This window comes from Podarcis vaucheri, assembly GCF_965113315.1.
Source record: "Podarcis vaucheri genome assembly, chromosome: 2".
NCBI lineage: Eukaryota > Metazoa > Chordata > Lepidosauria > Squamata > Lacertidae > Podarcis > Podarcis vaucheri.
Genome location: NC_138760.1, coordinates 85,749,344 through 85,768,755, shown reverse-complemented (window position 1 = coordinate 85,768,755; position 19,412 = coordinate 85,749,344). Strand labels below are relative to the sequence as shown.

The 19,412-nt window shown below is 42.3% G+C and overlaps 1 protein-coding gene across 1 annotated transcript in view; it reads left to right on the top strand.

The window, feature by feature from the left end:
- Positions 1–18,312, top strand: part of SUSD3 (sushi domain containing 3) — a 48,988-nt gene extending 30,676 nt beyond the window's left edge. The window contains exons 3-5 of the mRNA XM_082210650.1: positions 359–506; positions 4,142–4,306; positions 17,915–18,312. Coding sequence (XP_082066776.1) covers positions 359–506; positions 4,142–4,306; positions 17,915–18,131 — 530 coding nt within the window. The 3' untranslated portion in view covers positions 18,132–18,312. The remainder of the gene's footprint in view (positions 1–358; positions 507–4,141; positions 4,307–17,914) is intronic.
- The last annotated feature ends 1,100 nt before the right edge of the window (positions 18,313–19,412 follow it).

Genomic DNA, 19,412 nt, shown 5'->3' with positions numbered 1-19,412 from the left:
GGCAACTGGACCCTTATTGAGGCATGGTTCTGGGCAGGGTGAATGACAGTCCCTGGCGCCAGGCCTGTGCCACAAGCTGTGCATATAGACAGAGTGCTTCCCTCTGCCTCCCTTTTCCGTTCTTCTTCTTCTTCTCTGCAGGATTAGTTACTGTGCCAAGTTACTTGTGAGTATTTCATTGCTCACTTATAAATAGGACGCTTTTAAATAGTCTGCCTTGAGATGCTCCCAGGTTGAACTGAAGCCAAAACACTCCACTTGTCAGCACATACCAAAGTGAGGGGTTCATTAGCAGGAATACAAAGGAGGTAGATATCAGGGCGGATGTCAATCTCTGACTGTGTTTGCTGTATTGCAGCCGTATCCAAATACGAAACCTTTGGATTTAAAGTTGCCGTCATTGCCTCCATTGTGAGCTGCGCCATTATTCTGCTGATGTCGATGGCTTTTTTAACCTGCTGTCTTATCAAGTGTGTTAAGAAAAGTGAGAGAAGAAGAGCTCAAAGGTATGTCATGTTTGACAGGGAACGTCGTTTCAGGGGAAAGGTTTAAGAGAGGTAACTTGAAGGCTCAGCTATACGAGAGATAGCATGTTATTGTTCTACTGCTGATTTTCTTTGAGACTTTCGCTGTACTTGTAGAATTGTAGAGTTGGAAGGGATCCCAAGGCCGTCTAGTCCAACCCTCTGCAATGTTGTTGTTGATGTAGTCTGGAAGTGCAAAGTGGAAGATTCCCTTGGTTTCCCATGCTACAGGGTCTGGAAATTTGGGGATGTACTTTGCTGAGGGGAAGAAAGCCAGTTATGTGCTAGCATTACACATCATTTTTGGCTCTGTGAAACTGAAATAACTGATAACAAAACAAGTGTTTAAAGCATTGTTTGATTTTGACAGGTTCTCAGCTTGATTCTAGTGATGATACCCCAGTGTTTGCTGTGTCTAGGGAGAGGCAGCATACCTCAAGGAAGCCACGAATCGTCCAATCTGTGCAACACTCCCTGCCATATCAGCAGCCATTCTTCTGCTGCTGCCTTGGAAACAATGTTTACACCATGCTGAACAATCGTGGGCAGGGCCAGTGGAACAGAGCAGGCCTGACATGAGGACTGGGCTTAGGGAAGCAAATGTTGGGCGCCCACTGCAGCTGAGGCTGGTCACTGACTTCCCTTTAAGATAATATATATTCATATATATATTTGGAGAGCAGCAGTACTCAGCCTGGCACTGTGAAGAGAAGTGCGTGGCAAACTACTGCAATAACCACCACCATTTTCATTTCCACAGAATGGTTCTGAGCCCTGATGTAGCAGCAGCTGAGTCCTGTAGTAACAAATTTTAGACTAGGCCAGGCAACCCTTTACAGACGGAGGGCCTCATTCCCTTCTGGAGGCCACACACAGGTGGTGGGCAGGGCCAGGGACAAAAGTGGCTGGACCAACAACTGTATACTTTTCCTTTTATACAGTAGTTTCTGCCAGGGTTACCATATTTTGAAGAGCAAAAAAAGAGGACATATTTGCCGACTTCTACTTTTAACTATGGATCGGTATGAGGACTCTACCCATGAAAAAGAGGATGTGTCCTGGAAAAAGAGGACATATGACAACCCTAAACACACACACACACACACACACAATTTTTCTTGAGGAACTGGCTTAAAAAAGGGACAGATGAGCTGCCCTGGGCAAGATGAAGTGAGTAACAAATTTAATTTATAATAGGAATAATTTCAGGAGAAACTTCTTGAGCAGGGACAGAAAACATTTTACAGCCTGAGGGCCACAGTCCCTTCTAAGCAACCTTCTGGGGGCCACATTCAAGTGGTAGGCAGGGCCAGAAGAAAGAGTGGGTGGAGCAATATATGCCAAATTATTCTCAAACCCCTCTCTATCCTTGATCCAGCCAAGGAGAAGCCATTATCAGAGCTCAATAACACATTCTAGCCAGGCAGAAATACCCAAGGAGGGGCTCAAAGTTTAGGGGTATGGCCTGGGAAAGAGGAGGGGTGTGAGATTCTTCAAGAGACGTGGAGTGTAATTTCTGTATACAATTTTTGTAGCTGGGGAGGGAAACACAGTGGCATCTCCAGCTGGCAAATGTTATGTGTAGCCCAGCTTCTTATAATCTCCAATGCTATTTGTGAGGGTCGTACAAAGGCTACAAACACACCTTGATTTTTAAATAATGTAGATAGGGCAGAAGCAAATAACTCACAAATATTACCAAGAAAAAGAACAGACTTTTAATTCTATCACCTGACTGAACCATGGAGGGGTGAGAGATGTGTCCCTTTTGTTAAAGATTTAACTACAGTGGTACCTCGCAAGACGAATGCCTCGCAAGACGAAAAACGCGCAAGACGAAAGAGTCTTGCGAGTTCTTGCGAGTTTGTTTCATTTTTCTTAAAGCCGCTAAGCCGTTAATAGCCGCTAAGCCGTTAATAGCTGCTAAGCCGCTAATAGCCGCTAAGCCGCTAATAGCCGTGCTTCGCAAGATGAAAAAACCGCAAGACGAAGAGACTCGCGGAACGGATTAATTTCGTCTTGCGAGGCACCACTGTATTATGTATGAGGAGGAAGTTAATCAGTATTATGTCCTGCAAATATAGGCCTGTGATGAGAGGTCAACAGGTGGGTTGTCAGTGCTTTAATGTAAAAGAAGGAAAGCCATGAAACCAATTAAAAAATTTTTTAGCTGGAAACAGCCAGTGACCGCAGCACAGCTTGTTTATATAAGTGCTGTTCAGGAAGGCAAATAATGGCAATTATACTTTAATTTCTGAAATACTAGTGCTTCCATATTATATAATTGAAGGGTTTTTGACACCTGTCTTTTGTTCTTACATCTCCTGAGAATTGTATTGGACTTTCCCAAATGCCAAATTCTTGTTTATGCAAGCATTTAGTGGATTAGATACTAAGGATCCTTAGTACCCTGCTGGATCCTTCCCATTCTTATCCACTACAAACAGCCTCCTCACACACATGAAGATCTTCTTTCGGGGGCTGGGTTTAATTTGTATGCCAAAGGTAAAAAGAACAAAACAAAACACTGTTTTGCTTCAAAATCAGAAGTTTGTCTTGTGATGGCAATTTTCCTGCGTTTATTGCAGGAAACCGTAGTAAAAGTTTCTAAAAGTAATCTAAATGTGGCTATTGGAACTCTGGTGAAAGTTGTCCCACCTGTCTGTCTGCAATGACACTTCATTAATGCATGTGGCAACTTGCTCTGCTCCCAGCCGTTGTCATGTTCACAATCTCTTAAAAGGTGAAAGGTAAAGGACCCCTGGACGGTTAAGTCCAGTCAAAGGCGACTATGGAGTTGTGGCACTCATCTCGCTGTCAGGCCAAGGGTTGCCAGTGTTTGTCCACAGACAGCTTTCCAGGTCATGTGGCCAGCATGACTAAACTGCTTCTGGCATATCAGAACAACGTGATGGAAACCAGAGCACACAGAAACACCATTTACCTTTCCGCTGCAGCGGCACCTATTTATCTGCTCACACTAGTATGCTTTCGAACTGCTAGGTTGGCAGGAGCTGGGACAGAGCAACAAGATCTTACCATATTTTAAACACTTCCTGCTTCCCAAATGGCACCTTTACCCACCCTGATATTATTTAATAATATGCATTATTATTTTCCAGATTTATTAGTTGTTTGCTACAATTGCAAATACACACAATAAAACCACCCACGTCCAAATTGCACAGCTGTTCCAGAAGTCCTGATAGTGTGACTGATGGTGTCAAAAGCTACCAAGAGCTCAAGGAGCATGAAAAGCTCCCCGTCCCCCTGTCACTCCTTCACAGTCCCATACGTGTCTACATGATGGGTGTATACTTTCTAAAGCAGTAGCAGAAAAAGTGGAATGGCAGTAAAAATAAAAAAATGAAAGTATCCCTGCAGATTTAATACTATTTCCTATTTATTTTCCCTGACTCCAAATTCTGCCTGTTGATGTTACGTGGTCTCTTTTCATGGGTTCTCTTCATATTTGGGTGTCCTTCCTTTGAAACTCTTCTCTGCTTTGCTCTTTGCCTGTGCTACTGAATCCTTTTTAGCTCAGTCACCTGCCTGGCTAACAACACTGCTGCCACCCATGTTTATTGCCATCCTTTCCTCTGTGTCCATTTTTACAGGGATATGCAACTATGGTACCAGCTCAGAAGTGAAGAACTGGAAAACATGCAAGCAGCTTACTTTGGTTTTAAAGGCAGAAATAACAACAATAACAAAAAGATAAAGAATAAGCCAGTATTTGATGATGGTAGTAACATGGCGTATGACAACCGAGGTTTCTGCAGGTAAGGAGCCCAGGGTACTGGATTATGCAGCTTTGCAAGACCAAAACTCTTTAACACATTGAAGAGTCTACAAAGTACCTTGGACTGAGGTGGGCTGTTTGCTGAACTGCCAAATCAGGGTCTGAACTAATTCTTGAGGTCTGTGGACCCCTGTACTAGACAGTGGCAAATGACTGACTTCTCTGGTGTTCATACATAGCCCTGTATCATATACATTGTTTGTCTGTATGGGCTCCATTCAGATAGTGCTAAAATGCCTCTGTTCTCCGTAAAAAACACACAGTTCAAAATGAAAACCTTTGATCATTCTTGGCATTGTGCCTCCATCCTTTGTCTACATGTCATGATTCACTGGTTTAACTTAATATTTATCACCTACGTGATGCTGTCTTATTTGGGATAATGCAACATAGAACACAGTATGAAGCTATAGTCCTGATTGTGTATACATTGGGGCTATGTAATTCGAACTGGTCAGTGACTCTGATTTGGATGTAGTAACAGAAAGTGCAGCCTTATTACCTTTTGTATTCACCAGTGTCGTCTGATGCTTGCATACACATCAGGATCTGCTTTCCCTGGGCCATGGGCACACCCAATTCATGGGATGCGAAGTCCATTTGAGGTGTATGTGCTGATGGAATCTGCACCCTTTCACTCAATGCTTCTCTCCCTTCCTGGGAGGAAATCAAAATCTGGTTAAATCAGAATAGAAAATCTGATAGAGCAAAGTTGGATAGATTCTTTGGGGGGGGGGGGACTTTTGTTGATATCTCTCTGAGGCCACTGCATTCATTTGGGTCATCTCCTTGTTCCATACTTATCTGTCCTACAGGAGCACTAACCAGCCAACTGGTTGTCTCTTCAGAATAATTAAAGGAGAGACATGGTACCTCAGCCCCCTGGGCTGAATGTAACCCTCCAGTTATCTCTGCCCAGCCTGTGGAACTCTCCTCAGGCCATGCCCTTTCACAAACCACTTTTCATGCTTTTGCGTGGCTGGAATGTGTCCTTGAACTCTGGCAATGCCTCTCAGAGAGGTGTATGGAAACCTCTGTTGCTCTCACCATTTTTTGCCTCTGGCTTCCAGCCACCAGAAGACTGCTTATGAGGGAATGTAGGATAGCTCAGTTGGTGGAGCATGAGACAGGGTCATGGGTTTGAGCCCCATGTTGGGCAAAATATTCCTGCCCTCGTGGATTCTTCCAACTCTAGGATTCTATGACCCCCCAACTTAAAGCAATATATTTTTAAAAAACTAATGTCATCTGCCTCTTCTTCCATTCTTGGCTAAGGAGGCAGACCAGTCTTTAGTGCCCCTGAGTGATAACAACAGTAGGGCAATGCCTTCATTTCCATTGAGGGCATTGGTGGGGAACCTCGGGCCAATTCCATCCTGCCAAGCCTTATTAACTGGTCTTTAGCGTTTTTCCTAGGCCACATTCCTCACTGGTTCTGCTCCACACCATCCTGAAGTGAATTTGCTTGGCAGGAATGTGTCCCTGCCGCTTGCCCAGATGGAGAGATTTGTATGTCGGAACTGCTGACCTGTGTGACTCAAATGCAGCCCCTATCCAAAAACCAGAGTCCCCTTTCTTGCCCTGCCCACTTCTTTGTCTCCGGCTGCTCCATTACCTCTGGCTTGCAGCCCCTGGAAGGCTGCCCATGAAGGCAGTCTGTCTACTCCTAATTTAGGGTTTTTAAAGGAGTCGTTTTACTTGTCGTGGAGGTTTTATTTGGTTGAATAAAGAGTATAGGCACAGTCTTCAATTTTTCTGGGAAGGAGATTTATTTAGAGCAGCAGGGAGCTGAGCTCTATAAGCTACCCCATAATAGCAATTGTTTTTATTGTCGGATATTCCACTCTTTGTTTTTGAATTTATTACGGCTGCTTTTTTTGCTGGAAGAGAGCGAGCAGTTTAAATGGCAGATGCATGTTGCAATAACACTCAGGCTGAGAGGGTCGGAGGAGATAATGCAAATAAATTACGGTACATTCAATTCAGCTCCTGCTTTGACGGATGCCTGATTCTGACTCATAGGCCAATCCTGGGCACTGCTTTGCTGCAGCACAGGAAAGTACTTCAAGGGAGGCATATGTGTTCATGCACTGCAACATTTTACAGGATATCCCTTAGCCTGCAGACTCTGGTCTACATAGCACAGGGAGCTCTCTTAACAGTTCTTAAGCTGTTGGGGATCTCCTTGGCATCATCAGTACCACTTTAGCTGCTTTGTACTAGGTCAGACTTTTTCTTCGATCTGTTGTCTGCTGTGAGTGGCAGCCACTTTCCAGGGTCTCATGCACAGGTCTCTCTCATTAGTTGCTGCCTGATCCTTTTAACTAGAGATGCCAAGGATGAAATCTGGACCTGCTGATTGCAAAGCAGGAACCCTACTGCTAGGTTCCACCATGCGCCAACCATTCCTGTTTTCTAGTAGCCATCCCTAGAACTGCACATTGTTTTTCCTTTTAGGCCCCCATTTTTTCTGGTGGAATTGCTTTTTGAAAATGTGGTTAGAGTGAATGGTGGAGTGTATGGGGTGTTAGGGATGGAGTAGTACCTCTGGTGGGGGGCAATTTAGGCTCCTTCTGGGGTAGTTTGTCCACTTTTGATTCCTACCCTGCACTCAGCTCTCCCTTGTGGCTCCCAGAAGCTGCCAGCATGTGATAGCGGCCCCACCCCGGAAATGGCTTTGACTGGCCAGCTAAACCAGGTGAGGGTTGCCAATGGGTCCCAAACGCTCAGTGAGTTAGGGAATTGCCCTGTGTGCAAAGACAAGCTCCGGCAGATTGAGTGGACGAGACCAATAGTGGGTTCAACAGTCAAGAAAACTCTGATCCTAAACCTTTGCTGCCTTGTGTGATTTCTTTGGGAGGAAAATGAAAAGGCTGAGGAGTAAACCCTACACCAGGCATTGGCAAACTGGGGCTCCCCCAGATGTTTTGGGACTACAACTCCCATCATCCCTAGCTAACAGGACCAGCGGTCAGGGATGATGGGAGTTGTAGTCCCAAAACATCTGGAGGGCCCAGTTTGCCTACGCCTGCCCCACACCAATCCAGAGTGGAGTCCCTGAGATGGTTGGGTGGTGCTTTTTATGCATTATTCTGGCACCTCCTGCAGCCCAGTTGGTGCCACGTGCTCTGCTTTCTTTCGCACCACATCAGTGAGGCCAAGAGAGGTTTCTTGTCATCTAGGAGGCTCAGGACCTCCATACACACTTGCCTAGGCTTGGAGCCTGGTGCTGCTAACGCAGTGGTTTGACTTCATCCCCGGAGGCACACTCCATTGCCTCTTAAGACAGATGGACGCCAGCGACCTCAACAGAGTGAATGGCTGCAATGGCAACTCTCCAGTGTATCGCTCCCTCCTTAGGATCAGATCTGTGACTGGGTCATGGACGTGTCCCATTTCTATTTGACATACAAAAACAGAAATGAGCTATGTATTTCAATCCCATATTTCCTTGCCCAAACCTGAGGTCTTCACCTAAGGCCTTTATTAAAATGTCTCAGCCCACTGAGCTGGCAGGTGGCTAAAAGTGAAAGGGTCTTTGTAAATGGGGTGCCACTGCTTTTTTTTTTTATCTTGTCACTTTCAACGCTGTTTTAGCTTTGTTGATTTTTATTCTTTGCTCTCTGTTCTGCTCCTGATGTTACCTGAAGTTCTAATGCCACGTTTTACATTCTTGTCTTTTTATTGTATTATATTGGGGATAGCCAACGAAATCATACTCAGAGTAGACCCTTTAAAATCTCAGAGAACCTTTTGTCATTGGGCAGCACATAAATAACATAAAAGAATAAACAAATAAATTAAAACCTCTCATTTCATATGGTGGTGAGATTTTTTTTTTTAAATTACTTTTGATAGCAGATTCTAGTGAAAGCATTAGTTTGGCATTTAAAAGAGTGCCGGATAGACCACAGCAAATTCAATTAATTACTGTATAGTTTATCGCTAGCTTTAAACTAGTGTGATCCACCTGTAAAAAAACACGGGAAATGGTACGTTTGGTACAAAGTCTAGTGGCTACTTAATCAATTTTTGAGTTTTGAGAGGTTTTACATATACTTAAAAAGCTAATTACACAGTGATTATATCCTAAGGCACTTCGTCAAAAGGATTAAGAGCTTGCTTTTAATTTTAGACACCTGCGTGTAATGAAGTGCTGAGATTTGTTCAATATGCAGTCCATATTTACATTTCTGGAATTTGTACCATTTTGTTTACTAAGCAGGACAGTTGTTTTCAATTTAAACACAAATAAAATATATAAAGCAACAAATACTTGGCATGCAACAGTCTGTTTCACTAAAATCTCAAAATCTCTATTCAGGGCCGTAGCTAGGGGGTGGTGAGCAAGGCCCCCGCCAGGGGCACAAGCAAGAAGGGGGTGCAAAATCTGCTAAAAATATTTCCATAAATATGTCTATAAATAAAAATATCAATTATTGCCTCTTAAGAAAAGGTTTTAAATAGAGGGTATTTATATGATATGCGGGGGCCCTGTTTCCCCCTACTTTTTTCTGTGCCACATTCCCTAGGGGGCGCAATCTGGACAGTTCTGCCAGGGGCGCAAGATCACCTAGCTACGGCTCTGTCTCTGTTCTGTGCTAATCTCTGTGGAGCACAGACTGTTTTACTATAGCCCTCACTCAGTGTCAGGGATATGAAGGGATGAGCAAGGCCACACTTCCTGGTTCCATTCTGTCATTCTCCTGGGCTCCATTCATGTGTTATGGAAAGGCATGTCTGAGGTTGAGTCCATGCTCTGCACACTTTGCCCTGGCTTGTATATCGCATTAAACCAGGGGTGGGAAGACCTCAGTCCATGGGCCACATTTCCATCTGTGCAATATTTTGGGGGCCAGATGCCAGGTAGCTGGAGCATTGCATTACCTCCCCCCCCCCTTGCTGCTGCTGCTGTTGCTGCATCACACTGTTGACTCATGTTAAGTTTGTGGTCCACCAATAGCCGTGGATCCTTTTCACATGTACTACTGGTAAGCCAAGTGTCCCCCATCTTATATCTGTGTAGTTGATTCTTCCTGCCTAAATGCTGAGCCTTACATTTGTCCCTATTGAAATGCATTTTGTTAGTTTGGGCCCAGTTCTCCAGTCTGTTAAGGTCTTCAGTTAAGGTGATTCCCTGGGAGATGGTGGTGGTTCTAGTGGACAGAAATAGTTGGAGGTGCCTACAGGAGACTGGACAAGAGCCTTTTTGCTGCAAACCCTGCCCCTACTTCATTGCTTGAGTTGGAACTTCATTTTCCCTAATGGTAGGGCCAGCCTATGGCCCATTAATCAAACTCTTTTGGGCAATGTAGTAGGTTCTTGAATGCAAATCTATATTCACTAAATGACTTAGCAGCCATGGGTCCAATGTATTATGTGGCATGCCTTGAAGCTGACAAATGGGGTGACAGCTTTGTGCATCACTTAAGGGACATTTGTTTTGTAATGAATTAGACAGAATCAAATCTTCTTCTTCATCCTGAACACATAAATTATTGCAAATAGCAAGGCAGTAAAGAGGAATTTGCAGGGTAAGTGCAGTCTGAAGAAGCCTTGTAATGCATTATATAACAAATGAAATTGGAAGACAACAAATGAAGTGTCATTGTAACACATTGTTTTTCAAGGTCTCTGTCCTCCCTCCCTCGGTTCTAATTTTCACAACATGGTTGTGCCACTGAAATGTAAGGCTGTCGTGTGAAAAAGCCTCATGTTATGCAGTTGGCTGCATATTCACTGCAGGAAATCCCTCCCTGGGCCTGCAGGCGGTGCTGTTCTGAAAAGACTGAACTGGACTTCTTACAGTCAGACACTTCCCTTTTCTATCCAAGTTCCCCTTGACCAAGAGTGTGGAACCTTTTTCACCTCAAGGGACACTTTCCAGGGGTGGGCAGGGCTAAAGGCAAAAGTGGGTGGAGCAACAAATGTGATTTTGTACAGTAGGCTAGTTCCTATACAGCCTCACATGCCCCTCCATCCACCCAGGGAAGCAAGAGGCATGACCAGAACTCGAGGAGGCATCCCACCTAGGCAAAAAACACTCAAGGACCAGAGTGGGAAGAGTCTTAAGAGCCAGATAGAGAGGACCCATATCTGCCCTTGACAAACCAAAAGCTTTTTCCTTGCCCAGTGTTCAGAAATGGCTCTTCTTTCCATTACCTCTTGAGGCAATGGCTGTTGAGCATGTGGGGCAAATGCAAACAAGAACCTAAATAAAATGTTTTGCATTTGACACCCAGTCTGTTCAAGTAAGAGGCATGCATTTTTTAAAGGGCCAAACTCAGTGTGATGTGGGAGACTAGCAATGCTGTGTTTTCTTTCCCTTTGGTCAAAGCAGCCATGGGACAGGTGTGATTTGGAATTGAGAGCTGGTGCTTGGCAGGAGAAATTTATTTCTCTCCCCGGTCCAATGGATATTCCAGTGGAAATTGTGTCCCAAAGCTTCTGTTAGCTGAAGAGGTGGGTAAGACAAGAGCCCCAGCCATTCCTACTTTTAACCAAAGCGTGTAAAGAGATATTCAGAGAAAGGTTTTAGGAGCAGGGCCATAGCTCCGCGGCTGAGCCTATGCATCACATACAAGAAGCCCAAAGTCCAGTCCTTACTATTTCCAGTTTTAAAGGACCAGCTAAACAGATGATGGTGTAAACAATTTTTGCTTAAGACCCTCAACAGTGGATAATTCTGGACTAGATGGGTAAATCATCTGATGGCATAAAGTAGCTTCCTAAACTGAGGAATGTTAATCTAGTTTGGCCTTCAGAGCTATAGATGCTGAATATTGTTATATTTATATATTTTCTGGCATGATTGTTTTCCGAAGATTTGAATGCTACACACATACTGCACATCATCGCACTTTTCAAAGGCTGAACATTCCCCACTTTGCCACAATTTTATCTAGCTGAAATGCTAATGGGGAAAAAACCCTGGTTCAGTGAACTAATTGCTGGGTGACTTGTAAAGGCTGTGCATTTGACTCTAGGTGTAAGAGGCTGCATTTTCTCCATTAGGAGCAGCTGGCGTGTATTTCCATGAAGAATTTTTCTTTCTTTTTTTTGTAGGGCTGCTAATTGGTGCACTCCTACAGAAGTATTTACTGGGTATTTTTAGAAGTTGCCTCTGAAGGACTGAGATGCTGTGGCTTTTCTGAAGCGTTGATTCAGAATGCTTTAGCGCTGTGTGCTATGAACAAAAAAGGGAAAATCTCTTAACAAGCAAGTGGCCCATTTAGCAAAAACAAGCAAAGCAAGCATCCAGGGGGAAAACAAAAACAAAACAGCAATATCTTGACTGCATTTGGAAAGGAAGGAATAAATGTACACAATGAAATGGGCTGTTGCCTGCGAGAGGCTATGCAAAAAATAAGTGAGTCGACCATATTTGGGGTCAGAGGGTGGAGATCACTTGGAGTATGGAAGATTAGGGGTAAGTGGGAGGTGGAAACGGAAGAGAGAATAGAATGACAGTTGGAGTGATGGTTGGAATTTATGCCAGAGGACTGTTGCAAGAGAGGGAGAGGGTGGGAAGCAGAGGTATTAACTGACTGGGAGTAGGTTTCAGAGATTAGTAGTTCTTACTAATTCATCCCACACTTCAGTTTACTTTGAATTTGTTTTACTGCTCCTCAAATAAACACTCTTGTCTGTTAACTGTGGGCAAATGTCAGTGAAACCCCTGCACTGACAGAGAGTATGAACATGCCACCAGGGTATCTACACGGTGCTTTTAGCACAGGCAGCGACACAAGCCCCTTAAAGAGCTAAAGAATGTTTTGCTGTCACAGCTAAGCATAGCCACAATTTAGGGGAAAGAAGTGCAAAGTCAGATTAGGGAACTGATCTCCCCGTTTTTTATTTTTATGGTAGGAATATAAAGTGTGGAATTCAATGTCACACTAAGGTGATGGTTCCATCAGCCCAGGTGCTTCTGCTTGCTTGATGAAACAATCTCCTCCCTCTTCCTTCCTGTTGGGTGTTCTGGGCAGATCTCCTGACCTTCCCAAGCAGTATTGAGGAGGAAACAGGCGGACAGAAGTGAGACGTGTGGAAAGTACCATTACACTAGTGGGACTCATTGCAGTGGCTCCCACTAACACAGCTATTTAGTCGAACCTGGCCCAAACTATGTATATATAGGACTGTACAGGTTATATCTGATTAAGAGGGAGTTACTTCTGAGTAGGCCTAGCCTTTGAATAGCAGTTGCTGGGAACCACAAAGTGGGGAGAGGCCTGTTGTGCTCAGGCCCTGCTTGTTCCCCTAGGCATTTGGTTGGCCACTGTGAGAACAGGATTCTGGCCTAGACAGGCCTTTGGCCAGATCTTCTGCTCTCAGGATTGCACTAAGTTTTAGTCAGCTATAAAAGGCATCTAAGCTGGTGGCCATTGATGTATCCATAAATTAACCAAGAATTTACATGTGCTTAAACTTTATATATATATAAAAGTGACAGTTAAAGTGCTATGAGTAGGCTTCAACACCTCAGTACTTGGCAGCATTGTGGGGGCAAATTGAGGGAGTAGGCTGTCAAATTGGTAGCAAGTTACCTTTTTTTGTAAAGGTTGCAATCTTTGTGAAATAGGGTCAAATGTATTTTTCAAGATGGTGTACTGTAAGGGAAAAGATTGGAAAGTTAACTTTAGAAAGTTAAGCTGCATTTAAAATTTTGTTTTTTATCATCAAATATCAAAATTCTCTTTTTTCCTCTGTGTTCAGAAGGTTTTTTTCCCCTCTGGTGCCCTTTAAGGCTTGATGCTACTTGGTGTTCCTAGAAGGCAAGGGGGTTTCTTTTTAAACTGATGATTCCACAAAACAGGGCTTAGTCCCAGTTAAATTCCTTTTTTCTATATACATATAATAATATTTATTAGTTTTCCAACAAATTGAACACAACACTACAAAAAACCAAAAAAGAAAAAACATACAATAATACAATACAATACAGTACAATACAATACAATACAATACAATACAAAAAAACTGCAAAACACTAACATGCAACTAACAAAACAAAACAAAAACCATTTAAAACACAGTCCAATTTCAATATCTTATCTTTCTTTCACTAATTTCCACGACCTCCTCTCACCTCCCTTTTTGTATTCCACTTCTATTAATTGTTTAAGCAATTCCTGTCCATCTTCCTCTGTTTTCTATCCTATAATTGTCTTAACACATTCTAACCTTATTTTTCCCTTTAATGCTCTAATAATCTATTTATACTTAATTCCTTATAACATTTCTACTAAAGCCATATAACTTCATTCCAACATCTTTCTAACATTCATTAATTTTACAATATTTCTGTAAATAGTCTTTAAACTTTTCCCAGTCTTCTTCCACCGACTCTTCTCCCTGGTCTCGGATTCTGCCAGTCATTTCCGCCAATTCCATGTAGTCCATCAACTTCATCTGCCATTCTTCCCTGGTGGGTAGATCTTGTGTCTTCCAATATTTCGCGATGAGTATTCTTGCTGCTGTTGCTGAATACATAAAAAAAGTTCTCTCCTTCTTTAACACCAATTGGCCGACCATGCCCAGGAGAAAGGCCTCTGGTTTCTTAAGGAAGGTATATTTAAATACCTTTTTCATTTTATTATAAATCATCTCCCAGAATGCCTTAATCCTTGGGCACATCCACCAAAGGTGAAAGAATGTACCTTCAGTCTCGTTACATTTCCAACATTTATTATCGGCCAAATGGTAGATTTTTTTGAAGCTTAACTGGTGTCATGTACCACCTATAAATCATTTTCATTAAATTTTCTCTTACCATTATTCCCACCAAAATGTTGTGCACTGTAACACAAGCAAAAATTTCTACCCACCACCTTTCAGAAGAAATTCCAGTGCAAAGCAATTTCCAATGTCAATCAGGAAACAGAAGAGCATACGTGTTATGTGTTACAGTGCTGAAGTCTTATTGCAAGTCCTGTTCGCATTATTATCATTAGGAAGAACACAAAGGGGAATTAAGTTGATTCTTCTGAACTCAACTGGTGATCACTTGCCTTTTCCTATCTGTTGTATAATGAATGGAGGGATGCAAACTGAGATCAAAGCTGCACACAACAACAAAATAAGACAGCCTCCCGCTGATCCAGCAAGACAGATCTGCTTATGAATGCAACCTTCTGCATGCATTTGCTGATATGGGTGTTCATGTGGATTCTCATCAGAACACTAATGAATTGGAGAAATGCATTTTTAAAAACAAAATAGACTTATCAAAGTGTTGAGAAGAATGAACAATGATCAATCAGATAGAAGTGGCCAAAGAGTGCAAATAATATAGCACTTCCACCCTCTTAGTGTCCATGGGCATTTTAAAAGAAATCCTAGATTTCCTTTTCATACAAGTATCCAAGCTTGTGGTGGTCTATGAACACAGAAACTATCCTTCTGATGGAAGATAAAGGGATGCCATGTTTTATGAAAGCCACCAGGTGTGGCAATATTTCACAATATCCCATACATGCACCTCTCTTTAAAGAGCTGGAATATGAGTCCTTCCAGCCTGCCATTTCATGATCTCTCTCATGTTACCCCCAAATCTTATCACATGTTCACATTCCCTCTACAAGTGCCATTAATCCCATGAGCCTCATACCCCTTCAAGCACAGTGGAGACATTTCCTTTTTGTTACCAGTGGGGATGTGCAACTTGGGTACCAGACATTAATGCACAACTAGTTGCTTATCTCTTCAGCAGAATCAGGGCCCATGATGACAGGGGAGTCTCTTAACCTCTAACAGGTGAAATTGTTACTAGGATTTTATATGTTGATGCAAGTGAAGAATTTGGCCAGGCAATTTCCTTTAGACACTGAGCAGAACCGGGCACTTGATTTCAACAGAATGCAAGTGCATATAATATAATTGTACACTACGTTGCGATTGCTATAAAGAGTTGACAGTAAAAGGAACCAATGATATGGCTGAGGGAAACAAGATTTTGCGTGTATGTGGTGGGGTCAAAATTTGTGAAAACACGTTCCTGTCTCCCTCCTCTCCCACAACTTCCAGCATCTATACCTGCAGTGGACAAATCATACTGAGTCAGATTGTTGTTATTTGAGTCAATTCGAATTTATCAAGGCTTTCATATCTAGTCCTTGGTGGCATTTGCACACTATCTAGCCACATGCAAAGGGCATCGTTTATCCAGATATCATTTGTTTTCTTTGACACTCTCCAAAAGACTCTTGAACACAAAGCTTCAGAGAACACTATCACCCTGGGATCAATTAAAGAAGTTGGAAAGCAACTGTAGTATAAAGAGAACGTAAATGCTTCTATCTGGGTTTTTCTTTTTTTAAAACCCTCCTCCTGACAGAGGCCTTGAAAATAAAAGTAGTTTTTATGTGTCACCTGGTATCTAGCAATCAGATATAAATGCAGAAAGCAACCACACCTTTCCCCTGAAGTAATCTTTATCTTCCTGCCTCCTTTCCTCCCTTGTCGTTATATCACTTTGGCTTTTGACCTGCAACCACTTGTATTATTACCTCAAGAAAATTGTATTCTGTATATGACACAATAGGGGAAGCACGTGCCTTTGACAACATATAGGATAAAGGAAAATGTTACCTGTAACTGCTGTAGCCTTCCCCCTCCTCCAAAGCTGATGCCTATAAGTCAAAAATTAGGTCAATAACATTTTGTGTTGGATGTCGGTTTCCAACGTTTGATTGGAAAATCTTTATCCTTTGATTTTTCTGTGGCTTCTCAAAGTACTTGCTTTTGAACCATGTATTTTACAACGTGTTGCCCTTGAACGGCAGTTGTTAAGCAATCTGCACACCTCTACAGTACTTCCTGTTGAAATATATTGATTTCCTCTTTGGCTGTGCTAAGCTAATATGAGAAAAAAGTGGATGTCTCTTCTGAGAAATAGCTTCAGGGATCTCTAATATGGTTCCAGTAGCCTAAATGAATCACCTATTATTATATTATTATTATTATTATTATTATTATTATTATTATTATTATTATTATTAGAAAAGACTTGTATTTGTCTAGTACAGTCGTACCTTGGTTTTTTAACAGCTTAGTTCACGAACAACTTGGAACTTGAACGCCACAAACCCGGAAGCAGGTGTTCTGGTTTGCGAACTTTGCCTCGGAAGCCGAATGTCTGGCACAATTTCCGATTGGCTGCAGGACACTCCTGCAGCCAATCGGAAGCTGTGCCTTGGTTTCCGAATGTTTCGGAAGTCGAACAGACTGTCGGAACCCATTCTGTTTGAAAACCAAGGTATGACTTTATTATCTTAAAAATATGTTGAGCTTTTATGAAGGCATCAAATTGTCTGCCATAAAAGCACGTGTGTGTTTTTTTTAAAGGTGTACTGCCCATCTGTGCAGAAACTTATAAAATCTCCATTTAGAACAGGAGTGGGAAATTTCAGGCCCATCGGCCACACATGGTCCTCCAGACCTCCCTATGTAGCCTCCAGGCTTCTCCTCAGGTCACATTCCTCACTACCTTGCTTTGCCCTTCATTGCGTGGTTTTTGCCTGGCTGGAATGTGTCCTTGAACTCTGAGAATGTCTCTTGCTTGCTGGGATGGAGGATACAGAGGTATGCGTAGAAACATGCAAAGATGTAAAATTTTACCTGTACGGAGGTAAAATTTAGTTGCTCTACTCATTTTTGCCTCTGGCACCTCCCACCACTGGGGTGTGGTTCCCACTACCACCCGGTGCCCAGAACTGAATAAGGCCTCAGACTGAAAAAGGGTCCCCAGACCTGATCTAGGAAGAGCGCCACAAGGTGGAAATACAAGATCTAGGAATGTTATAAATAAATGTATAAGCAAGCTGGTAAGATCTGCTGTACACAGAATGAATAAGCAAATCCCCCCCTTTTTTAATTTTAAAAAAGGTTATTTATGTATGCTTCTACTGTGGCCCGTGTTTTGTTAGCCCCAAAATGGAAAACAAGCGAGGTCCCAGCTAAAGAAAAATGGCAACTTAAGTTGACAGAATATGCACAACTTGCAGACTTAACATATAGAATAAGAGACCAGGAAGGACATACGTTTAAAGAAGATTGGACAACGTTTATTGAATATATGGTAAATAATTGTATACAGCTGAAAACGCTGGCAGCATTAAGATAAGTTCAACAGTGTAAACAAGTTTTGATGGATGCAATAATGGAATACTGAGTGGTATAGTTTTTGTAAAATTTTCAGGGATTTATGATATGTAAAATGAACCAGGGAAAAAGGAGAAGGGAAATCATTGACATCTAAAGGATGTAATATGAGTATTTTAAATTGTAAAAGAGAAAACTTAATAAAAATTATGTATAGATATGATAAGCAAATCTAAACAGTGAGGGAGGTAACTGAACCTCCCAAGGAAGGGACAACTCCCTATCTTGTGGTTGGCAGACCTGGACGAGGCGTGCTATATTTATTGGGTATTCTAGATTTTTATCTGCTCTGCTATTTATTGACAACTTCTTTACTGCGGTGGCGGGGGGGGGGGGAGAGAGAGAGAGAGAGAAATCCAATGACAGTACTATATCAAGGCTATAGTTTTATCTAAATTTTTAAAAGGTTTCTTTTCTTTTCCAGCTTCCATGACGAATGGGCTGGAGGCATCACAGAGACCAGCTGTTTTGGAGAAAACGATTTACACAGCAAACCAGCCAAACCCAGCAGTGCCCTTGGTAGACAGCTGGGACCGGGGCATAACGTTGCCATACATACCATAAGTACGATACATGTTGTCGAGGTCTATGGGCATGAAAAGGACCCGCAGGGGACAATGGATACTCATTTACCTGGATAGGCAGTCTCATAAACGCAACGAAGGATTTGCTGGACCAAAGCCAAATGTGAATAGAGATACCTGCTGAATGTGCCTTAAAACACTGTATAGAAATGAATCACTGCATTGTTCCCATGTATCAGTTACAATAAACGTCAGAATATCGACAGATTTAACAGATCTGACAAACGTTATTTGAAAATACATTCTGTTTTTTTGTTTTTAAATTAAACAGTACATCTCAGAATTTAACAGCAATTTGCTTTCCCAAAAAGAAGGTGATCCTATCATGAAAACAAGGAAACACGTATTTCTGGTATATGTTTCTGTATCTCTGTTCTTAACAGTTTGTGCTTTTGCTGCCTGTGAAGGTTTTTGACAGCAACAAGGACAAATGCACATGACTGCGAATTTATTTTATCCTGTTTTTATAAGCATATCAGATAATACATGAAATGTATTTTTTCACAATAAATATGAGGGGATTATAATAAAGATTTTTAATTAAGAAAAAAATGTCAAATTTAGCTGTGATTTCATTGCTCAGATTTTGAGGAAACCTTCCATTTCTAACTTTTAATTTTAGTTTCTCATACCTCAGCTAGCCCATACTAAAGGCATCCATTTATTTAAAAGATTTCCATCCTGCCTTTCCCACATATGGCTGTCCAAGGCAGCTGGGGACACGGGTGGCGCTGTGGTCTAAACCACTGAGCCTCTTGGGCTTGCTGATCGGAAGGTCGGCGTTTCGAATCCCCGCAACGGGGTGAGCTCCCGTTGCTCGGTCCCAGCTCCTGCCAACCTAGCAGTTCGAAAGCATGCCAGTGCAAGTAGATAAATAAATACTGCTACAGGGGGAAGGTAAACGCTGTTTCCGTGTGCTCTGATTTCCGTCACAGTGTCCCCTTGTGCCAGAAGCGGTTTAGTCATGCTGGCCACATGACCCAGAAAGCTGTCTGTGGACAAACACAGTGAGTCTGAAAGTGAGATGAGCACCACACCCCATAATTGCCTTTGACTGGGCTTAACTATCCAGGGGTCCTTTATCTTACCTTTACCAAGGCAGTTGGCATACAATTAAAACAAAACAACAGTTTGAAGGCAAAAATCAAACTAAAACATCAGACGAAAAGCTGCAATCACTTCGGATAGAATGAAAGCTTATTCATAAACTCAAACCCTTGAAAGCCTTTGGTGAACAAAAGCTTTCATCAGATGCTCAAAATAATTCAGGCATTATGTTATCTGTGTTCAAATGGACTCATTTAGGGGGCTCAGGGATGCAAATACCGGTATAGACAA